Consider the following 22,996-nt stretch of genomic DNA (forward strand, 5'->3'; position numbering starts at 1 on the left):
CACCCTTGTCTGAAGGAGTTTCTTTGGCTCAGTGATGCCCACATTCAAGGTATTAAACATCAATAGATACAGTACTGAGAAGGCAAGGTCTTATTCCTATTGTAGAACTGTAAGTTATCCTCTTTAGGAAATAGCTGCAACAGAGGTGAGGAAGTGTTCCAAAGTGAGGCCTTGAGTTTTCTCTGCAGAGCTTTCCAGAATATGTTAAACAGAAGCAGGAGGCGGCTGATCCTAGTTCATAAGGTTCCTTCCTGCTCACGTAACCACCTCTCACTCTCCACGTTCTTCAAGTATATACTATGAAGTCCAGTTTCTTTCGTCCTTCCCAAAGGCCAACCCACTAGCCTTACCTCAGTGACTCTCTGTATAGTTAGACTCAAATCGTGTAATTAACAGAAATCAAGTGTCTGCAAACTAAGTATCTGTTTACAAATAATAAATTCTAGCTCATTCGCTCATCTAGGATTTGTACCTTCTATGTACCTGTGGAAAGCATTGGGTTTAGACAGTGGTTAAAAAATAAACTCTATGAGGTCTGAGAGCATGACTTAAGTAAATGAGGGAGACAGACATGATACAAGGAAACCAATAAATATATAATTATACATTTTACTCATGCAGGAAAAAAGAATGACACTATGACAGAAAACAAAGGCAACCAACTCTGGATTGAATCAGGGAGGGCCTCTCTGAGGAGGTGATATTTAAGCCAAGCCTGAAGGAAGAGAATCATCCAAGTAAAATGGGAGCTAGGGCATTTCAGGCAGAGGGAGCAGCAAGCGAGGATAAAAACTCCAAGGAAGCTTTGTGTGCTGTGTTGTGTGAGTGATGACAGGTGAGAGAGGAGGTAGGAGGGGAAGGCAGGGGTAGAATCCTGAGGCTCTGCTTGTTGTGATTTTATTCTGAATGGATGCTTGTATTAGGTCTGTTCTCACGCCGCTAGTAAAGACATACCCAAGACTGGGTAATTTATAAAGGAAAGAGGCTTAATGGACTCACAGTTCCACATGGCTGGGGAGGCCTCACAATCACAGCAGAAGACAAATGAGAAGCAAAGTCCTGTCTTATGTGGTGACAGGCAAGAGAGCTTGTGCAGGGAAACTCCCGTTTATAAAACCATCGGTCTCATGAGACTTATTCACTATCATGAGAACAGTATGGGGGAAGCTGCCCCCATGATTCAGTGATCTCCACCTGGTCCACCCTTGACACGTGGGGATTATTACAATTCTAGGTGAGATTTGGGTGGGAACACAGCCAAACTATATCAGTGCTGGAGACAAAAGCAGAGTAGTGACCATCCAAATGATGTTCTTGAAAGGTCTCTCGGCCGGGCGCGGTGGCTCACGCCTGTAATCCCAGCACTTTGGGAGGCCGAGGCAGGCGGATCACGAGGTTAGGAGATCGAGACCATCCTGGCGAACACGGTGAAACCCCGTCTCTACTAAAAATACAAAAAAATTAGCCGGGCATGGTGGGGTGGCAGGTGCCTGTAGTCCCAGCTACTCGGGAGGCTGAGACAGGAGAATGGCATGAACCTGGGAGTCGGAGCTTGCACTGAGCTGAGATTGCGCCACTGCACTCCAGCCTGGGCGACAGAGTGAGACTCTATCTATAAAAAAAAAACGTCTCTCTATCCATTGCCTGCCAGGTAGATTTGAAGAAGGGAGGGGAGAAGGCAGAAGATGCACAGGGAGGCCATTGCAATAATCTGGATGAATGGAGGTGGTGACTGGGGCTGGGACTATTGCAGTAGAGAAGGAGAGAAATGGGAAGCTTTGAGGTGTGCTCGAAGGTAAACCAGAAGTTCTCGTAGGGAACAAGGAGCAGGAAGAGCCAGAGAAAGGCCTCCCCATGCCTTTTCAAAACTGGATCATACAACTAGTTTGCATTTACCTTTCCTTCTAGGTTGTATTTTACCTTATTCAAAAAGGTGGTAAATGTTTCTTTTTCTCACTAGCTGAGTTTTTAGTAAAGTTTAAGGGCCCAGGACAGTCTAGATTCTGAAGCCAGGGTCCGAAATCTTACAAGTCACTATTTATTTTACAGCCTACTAGGACATCCTCGGAAAGTATTTATTCTAGACCAGGCTCCAGTATTCCTGGCTCACCAGGTCATACTATCTATGTAAGTATCTACTTCTGGAAGTGACATTTCTGGGACAGGTAAATTAGTGGGTTGTAATAGCAGAATGGGTAATCCAAAACAAAAACTAATTCAAAGTGATTTCTATTTTTGTTATGAGACCTGATTTTCATTTTTATAGAACAGTCTCCTCAATCATGTTTACCTTTAGGTAATTACATTTATATGTGACCATCAACAGAGTGATCAGACGACCTGGAAAATGTAGTAATATGTTGCAGGACTTAAAAAATTCTTGCACCTAAGATTCCATCTCAAAAAAAAAAAAAATTCTTGCACCTAAATTGCATATAGATATTTGGGGATTAAATATATATTTTATAATGTTGATACTGAGTGTTCTTAAATCCTACCACAAAGATATTTAAATATTTAGTTTATTAATTATGCAGTTCTTGTTTTTAGCCATCTGAAAGGATTATTGGACCATCTGTTTGAGCTTTGTCCTTCACTGTCATACATTCAGGAAATTATCCTTAAGGTTTGCATGTTGATCTGTTTCATGAATTCTACACAGATTTTTTCCTAAGTGTTCAGTGACTTTTTAAAAAAAAAATGATTAATACATGGTGTAAAATGATTAATACATGGTGTAAAATTATTAATACATGGTGTAAAGGGCAACTTCTAAAGAGTGTAACTGTACTAGACAAGATGTTTTGGGTTTTGTTTAAGGCCTTCACTTTTTAAACAACAGGAAATGCGCCAACAACAGGTTCCCAAAGCAACGAGACTACAAGGTAATTGTTCTTTCTGGTTAACTTTGCCAGGCAAAAGTAGACAATGAGATCCTGGATTACAAGGATTTAGCGGCCATTCCCAAGGTCAAGGCAATTTATGACATTGAACGTCCAGATCTTATTACCTATGAGCCTTTCTACACTTCGGGCTATGATGACAAACAGGAGAGACAGAGCCTTGGAGAGGTAATACATTCCTAGTGGTTGTGAGTTGTACAACAATTTACCTTCTCTTTTTTCACATTTGTAATAACTACCATTTGGAGTTTAGGTAAATCAGGTGGTCTTTTGTCTGCCTAGTATTTGCAGATTTCTAGACCAGGTCCTTGGAGGTATTCAGAAGCCCATCATGAGAGGTGGGAGAACAGACCAATGGCACATCAAACAACAGTAAAGAATGGCTAAGCTGAGGGCAGGAGGATTGCTTCAGGCCAGGAGTTGAAGACCACCCTGGACAACATAGTGAGACCTCGTCTCTATATTAAAAAAAATAAGAAAAATGGTCCTAGTTTCCTCATGTGTAAAACAGATAGGGTAATGATAGAATCTACCTCATAGGGTATTGGTGAGGATTAAGCAAGCTTATCTACATAAAGCAATTATCAGAGGCCAGACTTGGGAGAAATACTGAGCATGTGGCAATCTCTATCATTGTTGCTACCTGTCCTCTTGGGGCTCGTTAATACTCGGCCCGCAGACCCATCCGCTGTGGGACCAGAGCCTCTCAACCCCTTGGGATCCTCCCCTCCCCGGTCCCATCCCAGGGTTGAAGGTTCTCTGTGGCGCCTACCCAAGTCCGTTTCCCCTGGCCAATCAGCTCAGTCTCGTTTTTTCTGTTTTATTTTTTAAATTAGAATCATCTGTAGACTGATTTGAGTCCACACAGATGTTAACAAATAGCTGACAAATCAGCTATTCAACAAAGGTTAAAACAATATAAACAATCTAGCATCTCACAGTGCTTTGAGGTCTGGAGAGAAAAGGCATGAAAATGTGATTGTTTAATTTGTTCTCAATTCCAGATGTATAATATTATTTGATAATTATATTTATGTTTATTTGTCATTTTATATATATTGTTGCTTTTATTTATTTACTTTCTAATCTGGGTTTTATTCCAGAGAATAGCTCTGCGTGGAAAGGGTCCCTGTGACAGGAAGTGATATCCATTTTCATGTAGTGCCACCTAGTGGTCACCTAGCCGTAGCTGCACTTGCAGCGGCTCTCAAGCGCAGGTGCACTGGCCGGGGTTGTCAGTTGGTATTGAACTCCCCAGGGTTTCGTAGGGGATAAGAGGTGAGGGGAAGTTCCTGAACAAAGTGCATAGAGATTGGTCTTGGACCCTGTGGATGAGAATTTACTAATGTTTAACTCGTACAAGCAAGGGGATGTGAGTTTTTTTAATGGTGTTAAGGATTTGGGGCTCGTGGTGTGTGTGCACAGGTATGTCTGTGTGCGGTGTATGTATCTGTATGTGTTTCCCAGCAGCTCCGTTCAGGGCAGTAAAACATTAAGCACTCAAGAGTTTGGGCTTTCAGGTGAAAATCTCTGCATTTAAAATCAGACTCAGCCAGACATAGTAGCTCATGTCTGTAATCCCAGCACTTTAGGAGGCCAAGGTGGGTGGATTGCTTGAGACCGAGAGTTTGAGACAAACCTGGGCAACATGCCAAAATTCCATCTCTACCAAAAAAAAAAGCAAAAATTAGCCAGGCATGATGGCACACGCCTGTAGTCCCAGCAACTTGCGAGGCTGAGATGGGAGGATCACTTGAGCCCAGGAGGTTGAGGCTGCAGTGAGCCATGATCATGCCATTGTACTCCAGCCTGGGTGACAGAGCAACACCCTGTCTCAAAAAAATATATATAAAGTAACAGACTGGTACTGACTAACCATATAACTTTGGGGAAATTATATACCTCAATCTCCTTATCTGCAAACTCAAGATAGAGAACAAGAATACCTACGTTAGAAGTTTTCTGTAAAGAGTAAGTGAGCTATTTACATTAGAACAGTACTGGGCACATAATAAGTGCTTAAGAAAAATGCTGGCTACGCTCGTAAGCAGCACACTATAGTTACTGTCATAACTTGGAATGATGTCCCACAGTTTTCTTTATGCATAGAGGGTGCCCCTGGGATCAGAAATCAGACATATTAGTGAACTCTTGCCCAATACTTGCATCTTGCAACTGAGAAAACTTTACAAGCTGTTCTATTATTTATTCCATTAGTTTTTAACACACTTCTTTTATAGACCTCATATACATATTGCATTTTTTGAGATGGAGTCTCGCTCTGTCACCCAGCTGGAGTATAGTGGTGCAATCTTGGCTCACTGCAACCTCCGCCTCCCAGGTTCAAGCAGTTCTCCTGCCTTAGCCTCCCAAGTAGCTGGAACTACAGGCAGGTGCCACCAAGCTAGGCTAATTTTTGTATTTTTGGTAGAGGCGGGGTTTCATCATGTTGGCTGGGCTGGTCGTGAACTCCTGACCTCAAGTGATCCACCCGCCTCGGCCTAACAAGGTGCTGGGATTACAGGTGTGAGCCACTGCACCTGGCCTTTATACATACTGCCATGTAAGAAACACTGCAAGAGTCAGCTTAGTTCTGTGCAGCCGTTGGTGCCTCCAGGGCCCTGCTATCAGTGCAGGTGCAGACCTGGGCCCTGACCTTGAGATGAGCCTTCACCTAGCTGAGACCCCCTAGAGACAGACTGTAGCTGCAGAGGAGACCGTGGAGCTTGTGCAGGCTTGGAATACAGAAAGTCCACCCACTTACTATAGAATGTGGGGCAAAGGGCAAATTCTAAAATGGAAAAGTCCACCCCTGGCTGTGTTCTCCATAGCTCTGTTTGCATTTCATTTCTGTGTGAAAGCTTTTTGCATTTTAATTGTAAGCATTTTATTCATTTGGAAAATACTTGTTGAGCAACTACTATGTCCCAGGAGCTGCTGTCATCACTGGGAATATGTAATTGTAAACAAACAGTCCTTGCCCTCATGGAGCTTGTGGCATTGTGTGGGAGACAGACAGTAATGAAACAGATATGTAATGTAATTTTACAGAGTGGTAGGGCTTTGAGGAAAAGTGAAGCACAGGAAAGAGAAAGCGTACCTGGGGCTGGGTTGCTCCTCTCGATAGAATGGTCACAGAGATGCTGTGTGACAGTGGGTTTGAGCAGAGACGTCAGCGCTGACGGGGAATGAGCCCTGCAGGTGTCTGGGTGAAAAGCACTGGCAGCAGAAGAGACAGCAAGTGCAGAGGCCCTGAGGTGACAGAAGGCCTGGCTTGTTGATGGCCCCAAGGAAGCCTGTGAGCCTAGGAGGATGGAAGCTAGAGGTGAATGGTAGTGAGATTGGCGAGGCAGCCAAGGCAGGATGCCCCATGCCTAGTCAACCAAAGTCCTATTTTAGTTCTCGAACTATTTTATGGTGATTGCTGTGGTTGCAATTTAGTCAACAACCATGTGAACAAGATCCTATGTTTCAGTAGATGCTGTAACTCATCAGAGTAAAATGAGCATAGTTTGAATATATAAGGGAAATGGTTCCAACTTGTCTAGCTTAATCACCTGAGTATGTATCACAATCATATCTATTCATGGTGTTTTTTTTTTTTTTTTTTGAGTGGAAGTCTCGCTCTGTCTCAGGCTGGAGTGCAGTGGCGCGATCTCAGTTCACTGCAAGCTCCGCCTCCCAGGTTCATGCCCTTCTCCTGCCTCAGCCTCCAGAGTAGCTGAGACTACAGGCACCTGCCACCACACCCGGCTAATTTTTTGTATTTTTTAGTAGAGACGAGGTTTCACCGTGTTAGCCAGGATGGTCTCGATCTCCTGACCTCGTGATCCACCCGCGTCGGCCTTCCAAAGTGCTGGGATTACAGGCGTGAGCCTCCGCACCCGGCTTATTGATGGTTCTTAGGCAGAGGTGTGCACCAGAATCTCCCTGGAACTTTGTCAGAGTCTACCTGTCTGAGCCCCATGGCAGATGCATTTGTACCTGATCAGAAGACAGGGAGATGGGGAGGGGTGCTGGCAGGTATATGTTGCCTAATATTTCCAGCGGACTCTGATAAGCAACTCTAATTAAAACTGGCAAAGAGGCCAGGCATGGTGGCTCACGCCTGTAATCCTAAAACTTTGGGAGACTGAGGCGGGAGAATCGACTGAACCCAGGAGGCAGAGGTTGCAGTAAGCCGAGATTGTGCCACTGCACTCCCGCCGGGGTGACAGAAAGAGACTCTGTCTCAAAAAAACAAAGAAACAAACAAGAAAACCAGCAAAGAGTTAACAAACATTGTGACTTTAAATTCTCTTTTATTTTTCTAGTCTCCAAGGACTTTGTCTCCTACTCCATCAGCAGAAGTAAGTACCATTTCTTTTTACCATTTTAATGGGTAGAATTTGAGAATTGCTTGACCCTTCCCTAGACTTGGATTTTTGAAAAAGGACATAACATACAAAAGAACAGAAAAACTGCATGTGGGATTATGGTGGTTTTGGGGATTACCTCCGTGGAAGAGGGGACTCTAAGAAACAGCAGTATATTCCTCTTAAATTGGAGACCAGGGAGTAAAAATGGCCTCACATTAATCTGTGTCTGTGTCTCTAAGTGGAAGGAAAGTGTCTGCAGGGACATAAGTCACTTGTCCCAATGTGTATATCTATCTATATATAGATATATCTATAATTAATTTTTCTGAACCCTAATAAACTGAAATGGCCAACAGCAGTCATGGCGTATTCTTTAAGCAGAGCCATCTTGATGGGAGGTTACTCTATTTAGTCTGAAGTCAATCATCTGATCCTAAAACCAAGCAACTTTCTGGATATTATGAAACTGGACTGCTTTTAGGGAATCTCTGTAATTCAAAGTAGTAAAAATACCATAATATTTTCATGGTTTATGACTGAGTGCTATGAATTATTAATTTCTACCTATATTCTAATAATTTGCATTGAATTTATGAAGAATTAATTTCTATTGACCAACTGTGCAAGGTTGAAGCACATAATTTGGGAACTTTTTGTTGTGTTGTTTTATTTAATTTATTGTTATAGACAACTAGTATCAAGCCAAAGTTTCCCCTTGCCATTTGTTCTCAAATTCCACAAAGCTATGGTTACTGAGGTTTTCATTTAGTCATTATTAATGCATTCTTTCAAACTTTTTACTTTTATTGTGCTAGTAGAAATTTCATAGGACAACAGATTCCTAAAATGTAAAATATTCTTTGTACTCTTTCAACTCTTTAGACAGTTTTATATTGTGTTTATGTGCATGTGGTTTTTTTGTACTTATTACCTAATATATCCTTTTCTAGGTTTGGAGACAGGTGACATTTTAGTGGTGCTACAATATTCCATTGAATTCACATGTCATAATTTCCTTTTTTTTTTTGTTTTTTTTTTTTTTTGTTTTTGAGACAGAGTCTCACTCTGTCACCCAGGCTGGGGTGCAGTGGCGCGATCTTGGCTCACTGCAACCTCTGCCTCCTGGGTTCCAGCAATTCTCCTGTCTCAGCCTCCCAAGTAGCTGGGATTACAGGTGTGCACCACCACACTTGGCTAATTTATGTATTTTTAGTAGAGACAGGGTTTCGCCATGTTAGGCAGGCTGGTCGCAAACTCCTGACCTCAGGTGATCCACCTAGCTTGGCCTCCCAAAGTGCTGAGATTACAAGCATTAGCCACTATGCCTGGCCCGTATGTCATAGTTTCTTAATTGTGTCCCAATTTGTTGAACATGTAACCCAAAGTTTTGCCTTTATGAATAGTGGTACTATAAAAGTATTTGAATAAATTATTCCTCCTTTAAAAGGGCATTTTAAATTATTTTCTTGGAATATGTTTCCCAAAGTGAGAAGTAAAATACCGACTTTATGGCAACCATCAACTTGTTATTCAGGAGAATTTACTTAAAATGTCACCAGATCAATGTTCTAGACAGTATAGGTAGGTTGATGGTCAGAACAAAGGATGAGATTAGAGTCAGGAGGCTGGTTTTGAAGCGGGCTATGCCCATACCAGGCACACGCCTACACACAGGGCTCTTACCTGCTTGAAACCGGGTTTCTGCATTCGTGGGGGGAGGGAGAGGGAGGTGATAGTATGTGACCTACCTTTTCTTCTTGTTATGCAGATCTGGTAGGTATGTGAACATACCTATGAAACTGAAAAGTACAATGTCAGTATGGTCATTGGAATTTTTATCTTTTGTCCCATAGCCCTATCTCTATTAAGATTTATATGTTTTCATCTTTAAAAAAAATTTTTTTTTAAGAAACAGGGTCTCTATCATCCAGGCTGGAGTACACTGGCACAATCATAGTTTACTGCAGCCTCGAACTCCTGAGTAGCTGGGACTGCAGGCATGTGCCACCATACCTGGCTAATTTTTTATAATTTTTTGTAAAGACAAGGTCTCGTTAGGTTGCCCAGGTTGTTCTCGAACTCCTGGCTTCAAGCCATCCTCCCACCTTGGCCTCCCAAAGTGCTGGGATCACAGGTGTGAGCCACCACACTTGGCTCTTAAAATTTTGTAATAAGCCCAAGTACTGCAGATTTTGAGCACAATGTATTAGCCACAGAATGCTATTTGCATGTAAAATACCTGTAAATTTTGCACATAAAAATAAGTGCATATATTAATCAAATATATATAAACAAGTAGACATGATGGTTCCTTGGCAATGTTTGTGAAACGTGGTTCCTACTGAGGAATGATGATGGCCTGAATGTGTTGAACTTTGTTTCCAGGGGTACCAGGATGTTCGGGATCGGATGATCCATCGGTCCACGAGCCAGGGCTCCATCAACTCTCCTGTGTACAGCCGCCACAGCTACACTCCAACCACATCGCGCTCTCCCCAGCATTTCCACAGACCTGGTAAGGGTGACTGTTCCTGGGATTCACTCTATATAACAAACTGTATTTCTGTGATTTTTTTCCCCTACTATTGATAGCACATCAAAAAACCGATGACTAAACATTTCCATCCCTCTCCCAGAGCAAAATGAAAACTGGTATCCAGCTCTATTTTATGCTGTCCCTTTTCCTGAAACATCAGTCATCCTGTGGCTGTGTACATTTTGATTTATTAATTGTATTTTGACAGTGAGCTACTGGAAGCACGGGTTTTTAAAAAAAAATAGGATTAATGAAAATATCTTCACTTTGAGACTTAAAATGGAGATCTCCCAAAGAAAATATTTTGATGTGCTTTTTGGGCATACCAACATCATCTAAAATTCAGTATTAGCCATTTTAAACAGATGTATTATGCTTCCCTTATCTAGGCACGTGGTGTTAGTAAGCATGCTTGGTTAAGCACCTTCTAGAAAGAGGACTCAGGGCTGTTCTTGATCACTTTTAAGATCCTTTCCAACCCGAAGATTTTCAATCAGACTTAGAAAACATAAAATCATTTCCAACCCTAAGATCTTCCATCATACTTGGAAAACATAAAATTATTAGGCATCACTACAGTAGAGAATGCCTCAAAGTAGCAGATTTTAGTGGACCTTCATCCGCAGAGAATTTAGTCTCTGTGGCTACTAGTGGGTGTCTCTTGTGTGTAGTAGGAGAAGAATGGAGACCCCAGTAAAGATCCAAGATTCCCTGAGAAATAGATTCACAAGGAAGATTCTGGCCTCTAATAAAACTTAATGGTGATAGTGTGCATCTGTGAAGACTTCAGGTTAAGCTTCTTGCTTCTGGATGGGTAGATGAGAACAAACCCATATGCTCCTTTTTTTTTTTTTTTTAAATACATTGTACAAGAAATAAAACCAAAGGAATTAACAGAATGATAAAAGGCTGCAGTCTTCTCTCTAAGAGCCTAATTTAATGCTTGCAGATAATTCAAACTATTTGATCCTTTGATAATGTATAATTTTCCCTGCGCTGGTAAATATTTATGCTGTTTATTGAATTACATTAAATGAAAGTTCTCAGGAAATTTTTTTCCCTTATTTCATGGGCTACCATATTCATTTTATTCATGCCCAGGACATGGGTCTCGATTTAAGCCCTTATCTATTTGGGTAATAAGAAATCCTTTATTCTGGGCCGGACGTGATGGCTTACGCCTGTTATCCCAGCACTTTAGGAGGCTGAGACAGGTGGATCACCTGATGTCAAGAGTTCAAGAACCAGCCTGACCAATATGGTAAAACCCCGTCTCTACTAAAAATAACAAAACTTAGCCGGGTGTGGTGGCGTGCACCTGTAGTCCCAGCTACTTGGGAGACTGAGACAGGAGAATTGCTTGAACCTGGGAGGTGGAGGTTGCAGTGAGCTGAGGTCGCGCCACTGCACTCCAACCTGGGTGATAGAGCAAAACTCTGTCTCAACAACAACAACAAAAAAAATCCTTTATGCTGCCACCCTGCTCATGTACATATGCTGAGGTCACTGAGACCCCAGCCATGGAGTTACCAGAGTGGCGTGGGGTTATAGGGGCATTGTTGTTCCAGAGACCCCTGAATAGTGAGGGGAGTGGTCAGTCCACACTTCTTCCCCCAAAAGCTCATGTCCTTATTGAGAAAGTTTCCATCTGTTCCAATCATGGTTCTGATGCCAATAGACTTTAGAACTTCTCCTTCTCCTTCTTTCCTTTCACAATATATTACATGTATGCCTGATGCCACTCATTAGGCTTTATAGTTATTATTTTGAGGTCTGCCCTTCTAAAGTGAAGCTGGAGGAATTCTGATAGCATACTTGTGATCCATACAGAACACCCCAGAGAGTCCACTCCACAAGTTCTAGATGTCAGATGATGATTTAAAACCCCCTCAGTCTGGGTTGAACTTGAATGGTCCATTCTTCCCGAGATAACTGTTTCCAGCCTCCAGTACTCGTGCTGAAGTTCTCGGGATCATATAGACCTCTTTGTCACACAGGGAACACAAACAGGTTTTCCTTCTATGTAGGCAAAATAAAATTCAACTTACAGTGGGATAAGTTTGCTTAAGAAAAAAACCAAACAAACATGACCCTTACATATAAATACAATGATTGTCATTTTTTTTTATAAGCATTTCAGAGGGTTTTGTTTTGTCAGGTGCTTTTTAAAAACAGCTGTTGTTGAATCTAAATGATGTGTCTGCTACTGGCTGAACAGAGACCATCCGGGTGACCATTTCTTCTCACCAAAGCCATTTATTCTCAGAGAGTGACTCTGTACCCGCCTGAACCTCTTTGCAAACTCTCCCCCACTTTGCCTCAGCCTTAGCAGGTGCATTCTTAACCCTTTCTCCTTCCTCCCTTTTCAGCCTCCTGATTAACGTTCTTTATTTTGTTTTCCCTTGGAACGATGGCACTTTCCCTGCTCCTGTGTTAATTTCTGTTCTTCTTTTCTGTTTCCACTGTGCCCTGCCCCTGACTCCTTGCTGCACAGAGCTTTTGTCTCCTGGTGTGCAGAGGTTGTCGTACCTGCGCACCAGCAGCCTCAGCCCCACCCACAGCGACTCCCGCCCCAACCCCCCTTTCCGACACCACTTCATTCCCCATATCAAAGGTAAGGAGGCAGGTTTCTCCAGGCAGCACCCTGCATAGTGGAGATTTATTAGCACCCTGGGAAGGCTAATAAGGTGTATCTCCAAGAGTTAGTGCCGAGCTTTTGAGCTCTCAGCATGCCTGCGTGTGTCATGACTATACCCCACAGTTGTCTTAGAATGGGCATAGCATCTCTCGTTGGGAGAAATATGTCACTTCTAAGGGCTCTAGATGAAGAAGCAGGAAGTATGTTTAAGACCATAAAATTTATTATCCACTACTTTGAAAAAAGAAAAAATATATATATATTATTATTTTGTTTTTGGATGTATTGAAACAAAATATAATATATATAATTGGAATATTTTCCTGGGTTCAATATGTAACAGGTCTCAGCAAAACACAATAGTGTTTAGTAACAGATATACAAAAGTTGTCTTACAGGTGATAAACTATAACCATATTAACATGTTTGGGCAGCATTAAAAGATCTATGGCAACATCAGTGTTTCTCCTTGAGCTGACTCAGAGCAGTCGTCTTTTGATTTGTCCTAACTCCCACATGATGGAGAAGAGAGGCTTTGCCTTCTGTTTTCTGTTCCTGCCTCACATTTCTGCCCCATCCCTTCATTTTCATCATTGTCGGCAATGCTTCTGCAGCCGTCCTCAGCTGGGACTCTCCACACTGGGGGAGCCGAGAGCCCTGACGAGGCTATGAAGGGGTCATAATTTAAAATTAAGTAGGAGTTCCCGGAATGGTGCGAACTTGATTTGAACGAAATTAACCAACAGTAATAGCTGCAGGATGGAGGAGGAGGCAAGCACAGATGTTATCACGGGTCTTAAAACAGTCCTAAAGGACTCTTAACCATGTGCTGCTCCGCGTGTCATATCCCTGATGCTTCCATTGAGGAGCTTGTTCTGGTTTACTGAATTTTAATTGTCAGTCTACCCAAGCTTTTTCTTTGTGCTCACTTGGTTGTTGAGTGGCTAAATCCTAAAAGGTACATGTACTGTACTTATCAGTATGCAGCAATTTTATAAATTTGCTAATTTCAGCATTCTCTATGTTTTGAAAATAATATTGCTTATTGAAGCAATCATGCTTATCAAAGACACACATGCCTGGAGTTAAGGCACATGTGCCATTTGCCATTAGCAAATTTTTTGATAGGTACAACACTCTCTAAAACCCTTGACAGATTATTTTACTTTATTTTTTTTAATTTTTAAAATTTTTTTGACACAGAGTCTTGCTGTGTCACCCAGGCTGGAGTACAGTGGTGCAAACTTGGCTCACTGCAACCTCCGCCTCCCAGGCTCAAGCGATTCTTATGCCTCAGCCTCCTGAGTAGCTGGGATTACAGGTGTGCACCACCACACCCAGCTAATTTTTGTATTTTTGGTAGAGACAGAGTTTGGCTATGTTGGCCAGGCTGGTCTCAAACTCCTGGCCTCAAGTGATCCACCTGTCTTGACCTCCTAACGTGTGGGATTACAGGCGTGAGTTATCATGCTCAGCCAACAGATTATTTTAAATTCTGAGTGCTAATTAGTATTTTTGGGGAAAATTTTTATTTATAAAATGTCAAGATGATATTTAGAGAATGTTTATAAAATCATAAAGAAATTATGCTGGTTTTTTTTTCTTAAAAAAAAAAAACCTTTCAGTTGTATTTTTTTTTTTTTTTTTCTCGCTCTGTCACCCAGGCTGGAGTGCTGTGGCCGGATCTCAGCTCACTGCAAGCTCCGCCTCCCGGGTTCACGCCATTCTCCTGCCTCAGCCTCCCGGGCAGCTGGGACTACAGGCGCCGCCACCTCGCCCGGCTAGTTTTTTGTAGTTTTTAGTAGAGACGGGGTTTCACCGTGTTAGCCAGGATGGTCTCGATCTCCTGAACTCGTGATCTGCCCGTCTCGGCCTCCCAAAGTGCTGGGATTACAGGCTTGAGCCACCGCGCCCGGCAGCAGTTGTATGTTTTAAAGAGACTTTAATATAGCAGCCATTAGTCAAATTAAGATTTTGGTTATTTCTGCTGAGGTGGGCAAATTGCTTGAGCCCAGGAGTTCAAGACCAGCTTGGGCAACATGGCAAAACCCTGTCTCTACCAAAAACACGAAAACAAAATTAGCCGGGCTTGGTAGTGCATGCCTGTAGTCCCAGCTACGCAGAGGTTGAAGCAGGATTGCTTGAGCCCAGGAGGTGGAGGTTGCAGTGAGTGAGCCAAGATCGAGCCACTGCACTGCAGCCTGGATGACAGAGTAAAACCCTGTCTCAAAAAAAACAAAAGAAAGAAAAAAAGATTTTGGTTATTTCTGATATTTAAGAAAAAAAATACATTATTGATTCATTAAAATGTAAACTTCCTCACTTGGCTATTATATGTTTCAACTTTTAGAGAGAGACTTTTTGTAGAAAGAAAAGTGTCACAGGCCCTATAAAGTTACACAGTTTGTACAAATAACACAGCACAAAGTGTCAATAGCTGGTCGGTGACTAACACTACCTCATGTCCATGAGTAGCCGTGTGGACAGTTGAAAAGCCCATGGACACTGGAATCTTGAGTTCAGATATCTCTGTTACTTGCTAGCTGTGTGACCTTGGGCTGCTTATTTATCCTGTTGAGTGTCACTTGCCTACTCTATAAATCAGGAACAATGAGACTCCTACATCACGAGGTGAAGCATCTTGGTGTGGAGCACACCCACCTTGGTCAGCGTGGTGCTCTTAAACTGCTTTTTTTTGTTGTTTTTTTGGAGACAAGAGTCTCACTCTGTTGCCCAGGTTTGCATGCAGTGGCACGATCTCAGCTCACTGCAGCCTCTGCCTCCCGGCTTCAAGCGATTCTCCTGCCTCAGTCTCCTGAGTAGCTGGGATTACAGGCGTGTACCACCATGCCCGGCTAATTTTTGTATTTTTAGTAGAGACAGGGTTTCACTATGTTGGCCAGGCTGGTCTCAAACTCCTGACCTCAAGTGATCTGGCCATCTCAGCCTCCCAAAGTGCTGGGACTACAGGATTGAGCCACCACGCCTGACCTTCAATGGTTTTTGATGCCATGATTCTGTTCACTTTTCACAGCATTCTTGGGAAATGGACTCAGTGAGGAGACCAAGTATGGAGGCCCTGGCTAAGTAACTGTCCAGGGGCTCACCTCTAGGACGTGGCAGTGCCTGGACTAGACCCAGGCCCCCTCCTCCCCAGGAGCGCTCCTTCATATGAGGGCCATGCGTTTCAGTATAAATATGTGTGAAGATAATTTTTAAAGCACACTTTTGTTTTTCATCCCTTTTAGCCAGAAAATTGCATTCTTATTGAGTCTTAGACCAAGAATGATCCTGAGTCATTTAGATCACAAAATTAAGAAATATTTACTTTTCCATAGAAATATTAAATGATTATAAAAATTATGGCACCCCTATGTTCCTAAATGGTGCTTTATTAAAAATGTAAATATACATTCTTTTCTGTTTTCAGTCTGCATTTGAAGTTTTTGGCACCGTCAGATATTCTGGATTTAAATGATAAAAAGCGCTAGGCCAAAAGCAATTAGTGACCCTGAACTTAAAAACATCTAATAGTCTCGCTCCCCTTTTCTTTTTACTAGACATGTGCCTATAGTTTGTTCATATGAAAGTCTTTATGCTTCAGATGCAAAGTGTAATGTACATAACAGTATATACTTAGTTTTTCAATCATAGATACATGGTGGAGATTTTGTACATTAAAGATATTGCTTTAAAAGCCTAGTGTATTTGGCTAAATGCCAATTCTCCAAGGAATTACATCTTAGTTATTTTGAAAAACATGTATCCATTTAAATGGAAGACCTCTCTGGCACTTAGAAATTTCAGAATGGGGGGAACCTATAGCCATTGAGTAACATATCCAAATTATGGCACCCCTATGTTCCTAAATGGTGCTTTGAGATAATCTCAAGATATCTTTGAGATAAGTCAATGTCTTCCAGGGTTTTTTGTGGCCCTTCATTGACTTTTATCTTGGAGCTTATCTTGGAGCTTGAGGGAGTTTTTCTTGTTTGTTTGTTTTGTTTTGTTTTTAATGGATGTGAGCTGGGAGCTTGACCAAAGGTAGGATGTCCATCTCAGAGGCAGGGGGCGCCATTTGCCACTCTGGCAGCCAGAAGCCCAGCCTTCCATTGCCCAAGTCCACTTCCTGGTCCTTGTTTCTGCAGTGTGTGACCCAGGCCTGGGGTCACTGAGCTGAGGACGCCTGCATGATTGTAAAGCTGAGATGCACGGCACAGACTGTTTCTCTGCTTCACTGGCTTCTCCATTCATTTTCCATAACATCCATTGTTGGTTGGGTGTATCTTTATTTCTGTCCTCCAAACTTCCTTGTAGCCTCATTCTATCTTAGTATATCTTTGGGCCATTTGGGCAACCTTATGCCTAGAGATTTGGAAAAACCATTTTCACTTTGTTTCGGGCTTTGTTTGTGAAGTGTCTGCTAAGTTTCTCTTCCTTCCCCTTTGAAATACTGCTAGACATGACATTCTGTGTCCATGAAGTATAAATTGGATTTCTGAGCAGGAGGGCTACATATATTAAATCTCTTTGAAAGGAATCTTTCCTCTTTTGCTATAAATACGAGTTGCCATGATGTAAATATATATTTGACACTTGCTGAAGGAAACTGTAACTCTTATTGATGCTTTAGACAAGAACCGGCAATCTTAAAACTGTCACAAAATTCTAGATGCTGCCAACTTATCTTAAGGCTCCCTCAAGATGTTCATTTATATTTGGGGATGTAAGCACTCTGAGTCCAGAAAGCTAGGCAGTGCTCCAACAGGTCCCCACAGCAGAACTGCACACCCCCATCTCTATTTGCTTGTCTTAGAATTAGTCACTCGGGCTCTCATGGTGCCAAAAAGAAGAATGAAAGTGGAGACAGGCGTTTAAATTTGTTAAGTACAGTGAGAGTCCTGTAAGTGAATGCTCCCCCGAGGTCTAAAAAATTGGCTTACTAGGGTAACAGGAAAGGAGGTAAAACTGAAGGCCAAGAAATAGAAATAGAAATATAAGTGGAAATATAGTAGCTTGTCACTACAATAGGTAAGAACACTAACAACTTAGGGTGGCCCAATCTGAGGACTTAAAGGAACAAAATAGCCATGAGTGTGATATATATATATACTATTGTATTACACACAGATACAAACACACACACACACACACACACACATACACACACACAGTAGTTTTGTTTTTTGTTTTGAGACAGAATCTCACTTTGTTGCCCCGGTTGGAATGCAGTGCTGCAATTTCAGCTCACTGCAATCTCTACCTCCCAGGTTCAAACAATTCTCCTGCCATAGCCTCCTGAGTAGCTGGGATTACAGGTGTCTGCCATCAACACCCGGCCAATTTCTGTATTTTTAGAAGAGACAGGGTTTCACCATGTGGGCCAGGCTGATCTCAAACTCCTGACCTCAAGTAATTCACCCACCTCAGCCTCCCAAAGTGCAGGGATTTCAGGTATAAGCCATCATGCCCGGCCTATTATTTTTAAACAGTATCTTGTTCTGGGTTGATAGATGATGACAATGATGGTGATAATAATGATATCTTCCAAATATGAGATTTCATCTGGTATGTCACACATTACTTTGTCTAAGTAAGGAACTATACACAGATGACCTCTTAGGGCCCCCATCAGTTATTTCCTGCCGGGGTTAGGTTCAAAGTTTTATCATTTAAATAGGGTGTTGGCCAGGTGCAGTGGCTCACGCCTGTAATCCCAGTATTTTGGGAGGCCAAGGCAGACAGATCACTTGAGGTCAGGAGTTTGAGACCAGCCTGGCCAACATGATGAAACCCTGTCTCTACTAAAAATACAAAAATTAGCTGGGTGTGGTGGCATACGCCTATAATCCCAGCTACTTGGGAGGCTGAGGCAGGAGAATCGCTTGAACCTGGGAAGCAGAGGTTGCAATGAGGCAAGATCGCACCACTGCACTACAGCCTGGGCAACAGAGCAAGACTCTGTCTCAAAAAAATAAAAAAAAAAATAAGGTGTTTAATTTAGAAAAGGGAAAGAGGCCTCTTCTTGAGAATTTTCTTCCTTTTTCTTTAGAAATGCCCAAAATTTGTCATGCCTTTGGTATTTCAAGGGCTAAGAATTTGGTACCTAGAAACATTATCTATTCCAAAAACTTATTCCCCAGTGAGCGGTTGTGATATGTGGAAAGCACATTCTGCAGAATTACTGAGATGGGTGTGTCACTGGGTCTCACTTTACCTGATTTTTAAAAATGCTTTGTGGGAAGTTTTAAATGATTACAGTTAAATCTACTTATAAAATTTGAACATACTAGTTTTTTGTTTTTTTTTTTTCAAACAACTAGAGAGGTGAATGTTTGCTGAAGCCATCCAGCCTAATATAGAACCACACCCAACTGGTGACAGCATTCAGCCGGAATCCACTCCTTGGGAATTCAGACAGCTACTCCATAACCTCTGAGAGGCTTTGACCATATTCAAGAAGTGAGGGGCTTCTAGAGGCACTGGCCACCAGAGGGTCTTGTTGATAGAAATATTTTAATCCCTGGACAAATGTCTAATTCTAATAACCTTAAAGTTTGTGTCCTGCATACGCAGATATTTTTGTGCGTGCGTGACACAGGCTAATAATGATAAAAACTGATTTAATGGGGGTTCATTTGATTGTGTATTATAACCAAAACCTATGAGAACTTTCCTGGAAACATCTGATTTTCTACAAGGACAGTGGAGCTCTATGTGAAAGAACAAAAGCAAGCAGCAGTGTGGTTCAGAAGCAGTAGCAAAAGTTGAGACCCGGTATACCTTCTATCGAGAAAAGACCATAAGAATGATTCTGTTTTTCAGTTATGGATTACCCTTGTTAATAATTTCTAATGTTCATAGGATTAAATCATTTTTCTTCAGTGAAACAATTAAATTGGAGCTGTCAAGGATCAGCTGTAATGGGGAGGTTATAAAAGGGGTTATCCCAGTGCTGTATACAGTAGGTCTTTACTTATCATCATCAATAGGTTCTTGGAGACTGTGATTTAAGAGAATTGATATATTAAAATAAGAGTCTAGTGTTTCCCCTCATCAATGTTGTGATGAAACTAGGTTGAAATAAACAACGTTCTTCAAGGACCTGCTATATGTTGTTTTGCTTAAAATTGAAGTTTCCAATAACCTATTGATGTTAAGTGAGGACTTAACTACACTAACATCTGGCTTCCTTTAATTTAGAGATTAGAGAAAATTGATGGTGAATCTTGCCGTGGTGCTTGCTAAATTAGGCCAATAAATAGCTGTGGAGGTAATTAATTGGCCTCCTTCAATCATTCATTCACAGACATTTATTAAGCACTTACTCCTGGCCAGGTGGTACACTGAGCACTGATGATGATAAATGAGACCGAGTTTTAATTCAGCAACAGGTTTAAAACACTATTTCCTTCTAAATGCAAATCATAATCTTCCTTCCCCTGTTTTCCTCTGTGTTTTTTATACTCATTTTTTCCTGATGTGAACTAGTTACTTCTCTTTAGAAGAGGGTTAAATGAGATAACATTTTTATAAATTAGCTTAATAGGTCAATTGTTTGGGATGATATTTCATAATTTTGGGGAACTAATATATGATTTAAATAATAAAGTCAACATTATAACTTATTTGGGGCTGGCTGCTAAACTGACTCTTGAGAAGAAAAGACAGAAGTTTCAGAACACCAATAACCAAAAGCCAGGAATCTAAATTTGACTCAGTAATAGACACAGATCCCATATTTGGAATATCTTACTGCCCATTTAGTGTAGATCTATACTCTGGTTACTTAAAAATGTATATGCTGAGACATTAAAATTCTCTTAAATGTATTTTAGAACTCTAAAAATTGACATCTTTCACACTTGACTAGATAGATTTAGAAAAATTTGACCTGAAGCAACTGGCCAGAGCTCTATTTTCTGATGATCTATGATTTATTTAAAATTATTATTATTAATAGATAAATAAATTGAACTTTATCAAAATTTTTAAACTTTTGTGTTTCAAAGAATTCCACCAAAAAAGTGAAAAGACAGCCTATAGACGGGGAGAAAATATTTGCAAATTCATATTATTTCTGATAAGAGACCCATATCTAGAATATATAAAAAGCTCTTACAACTCAATAGTAAAAAGCAATTACCACTACTAATTTATTGAGCTTTAGTAGTCCTACATCTTCTGGTGTCTTCTTGAGATAAATGTTTGCCCAGACATAGGGTAGGAGGACAATTTAGGCCAGTTGAAAATCTCTTTCTAATTTTGCACAAGCTAAATCAGTTCATCCCGGCCATTCTCCTGGTCAGAAGGGAGTGATGGTGGATATGGTGGCACTTAAGGCTTTTGCAGCCACCTTTTTGCTCTTTTCTGGCCTGGTCCCTGTTCTCTCCTCCAAGTGCACCGTGCTGTCCAGACAAGGTGGCCAGTCCTGTTGCTCCCCCAGACCACATCCTTCTCGTGACATTCCAGCCCTTTCTCATGACATTGCAGCCCTCTGGAATATGAGCTTCCCACCCTCCCATTCACCTGCCCTCTCACCTGGTGAGCTTACTCTTTGATGCCCAGCTTAAACCCAGCTTGAAGAATTGGTGGCACCTTCATCTGAGTGTCATAGCGTTTTTCTTATACCTCAGAGTAAACAATTACATGTCATTATGTGGTATTTAAGTCTGTCTCCTTAGATAGCCCCTAAGTCCCTTGAGGGCAGGGAGTGTATCTCTTTCATCTATTTTTCCTCAGTAGTACTCAGTGCCCAGCCATAGTAGGTGTTCAATAAATGTTTCAGTGATTGAATCATTGGCCTGGGTGGAGCCTCATCTTTGAAGTGAAAGGTGGGGAGAGGTATAAATGGTTGCGAAATACCTGGCTGTGATACGGGTCTGACTCTATCTTGTATATTTCAAAGTGAGGAAAACAGAAACATATGCTGCAATTGAAGGCACTTTGTATTCCTAAGGGGAAGGACTTGGTGACCACACAGGTTCCCAGACTTAACCTTCAGATCGGAGAAACCTCTGCTAATTGCCGGCTGCTGCCATCATGCTTGAGAGTGATTTGTATTTGGGTTTGCCTAGCCCGCTCCTTTACACGCTTGGGATTTAACCATCTGACAACTGATCCTGAATCATGAGCAAGCAGCTTTCCATGCCTTCCAGTGTCCCCTCCCTCTAATCGATTTGCTGCGAGCTCACAGCTTTCAATGCATGCTATTGGAATGACGCACCTGACCGCTAGCTGCTTCTAACCCAGCTCCACCTGAGTTCAAATCTCTGTAACGGAAAACTAAACCTGATATCACCTTTGCAAGTCAAGTTGATAAATTGAGTTTGTTTCTTTTGTTTCTCCTTTTTGATGAACCTCCTTCCGGTCTGTTGTTTTGAATTTTTATTACGCTTGCTTTGTTTTCTTTGTTTCTCTCTCCCTTCTCTCATTTTGTTTTTTCCATTCTTCTCATTGGAGGCAATGAGCCGTCCAGCGGCCGGAACTCCCCTCTCCCTTACCGGCCAGACAGCCGCCCTCTAACTCCAACTTACGCTCAGGCCCCTAAACATTTCCATGTTCCAGGTAGGAGCTGACACAGTCTGTGTCTTGGTGTCCTGTCACAGTGTAGAATGTAGCCTTGTAACCTCGTCTCGTCTCATCTCTCATGCTCTTTTAATTGGGATGCACAGTTAACAAACCCTAAATTGCAGGATCTGACCTAGGGGGCCTTTCAAAAGTTTTATGTGTTAAATGCCAGGATTACCTTGAAGGTTTATGTTTTCTCAAATAATTTTTGAAGAGTGTGGGTGATGGGTAAAAACAGTTGAGTTGTTTTGTTTTGCTTTTTACTAAAATTTTCATTGTACCATTTTATCATTGCCTTCTGAGATACCTTTCTGTGGTTTGCTGTCATTGACTAATTATAGCAATGGCAATCTAGTTATCTTCTCGTCCAAAAGATTGAACCACAGTATCACCTGAGAGAATACTTTTCTATTTCCTGTTTTTCTCTAATGTGGAGACTTTCTCCAAGGACTTTTCAGAGAGATGTAGAATTGGGTGAATTGGTTGGTCTTTCTGCAGCGCAGCATAGACTAACCACCTCCACAGCCCATGAAGATATCTTGCAATTTAGGCTTGGTGCTGCAAGCTTTGCTCTAGTAGTCACAAGCATTTGCTGTCATAATACAGATAGTAATTTGACATCAGAAGCTGAAATAATCAGAGCCCATTAATATAATATCTTAATGTTTAGAATCAGCTCACTTTGTAAGGACAGGATTAGCTGTCAGAGGTAATTATATTTCTACCAGCAGTTTATTGTTTTTTGCTTTGTTTAGCTACTGAAAGTAGTTTAATAAATTACCCACTATATTAACGTAAGTGTACAAATTTAGAATCTATAACCATTTTTTTTCTTTCGCTTCTCAACTTAATAAAACAGAGTTCACTGAGCTTTGTATCACTTAGTCGGGACTGTCCTTTCTAAAAACGTTTAATTGAATCTTGAAAATTAATGTTCTGTATTTGGGATTTTTCACATAAAAATGCCCCACCAAGATACAGTGCCCACGGT

General features: G+C 41.5%; 1 protein-coding gene across 6 annotated transcripts in view; it reads left to right on the plus strand.

Moving 5' to 3' along the window:
• Positions 1–22,996, plus strand: part of ABLIM1 (actin binding LIM protein 1) — a 264,926-nt gene that overhangs the window by 220,329 nt on the left and 21,601 nt on the right. For 5 of the 6 annotated variants that reach the window (XM_011927831.1, XM_011927832.1, XM_011927833.1 and 2 more), the window contains 5 exons: positions 2,050–2,127; positions 2,916–3,071; positions 7,217–7,252; positions 9,647–9,776; positions 21,898–22,002. In XM_011927831.1, coding sequence (XP_011783221.1) covers positions 2,050–2,127; positions 2,916–3,071; positions 7,217–7,252; positions 9,647–9,776; positions 21,898–22,002 — 505 coding nt within the window. The remainder of the gene's footprint in view (positions 1–2,049; positions 2,128–2,915; positions 3,072–7,216; positions 7,253–9,646; positions 9,777–21,897; positions 22,003–22,996) is intronic. The other variant, XM_011927836.1, reaches the window with a different exon arrangement.

The sequence above is a fragment of the Colobus angolensis genome, unplaced genomic scaffold, assembly GCF_000951035.1.
Source record: "Colobus angolensis palliatus isolate OR3802 unplaced genomic scaffold, Cang.pa_1.0 Scaffold75, whole genome shotgun sequence".
NCBI lineage: Eukaryota > Metazoa > Chordata > Mammalia > Primates > Cercopithecidae > Colobus > Colobus angolensis.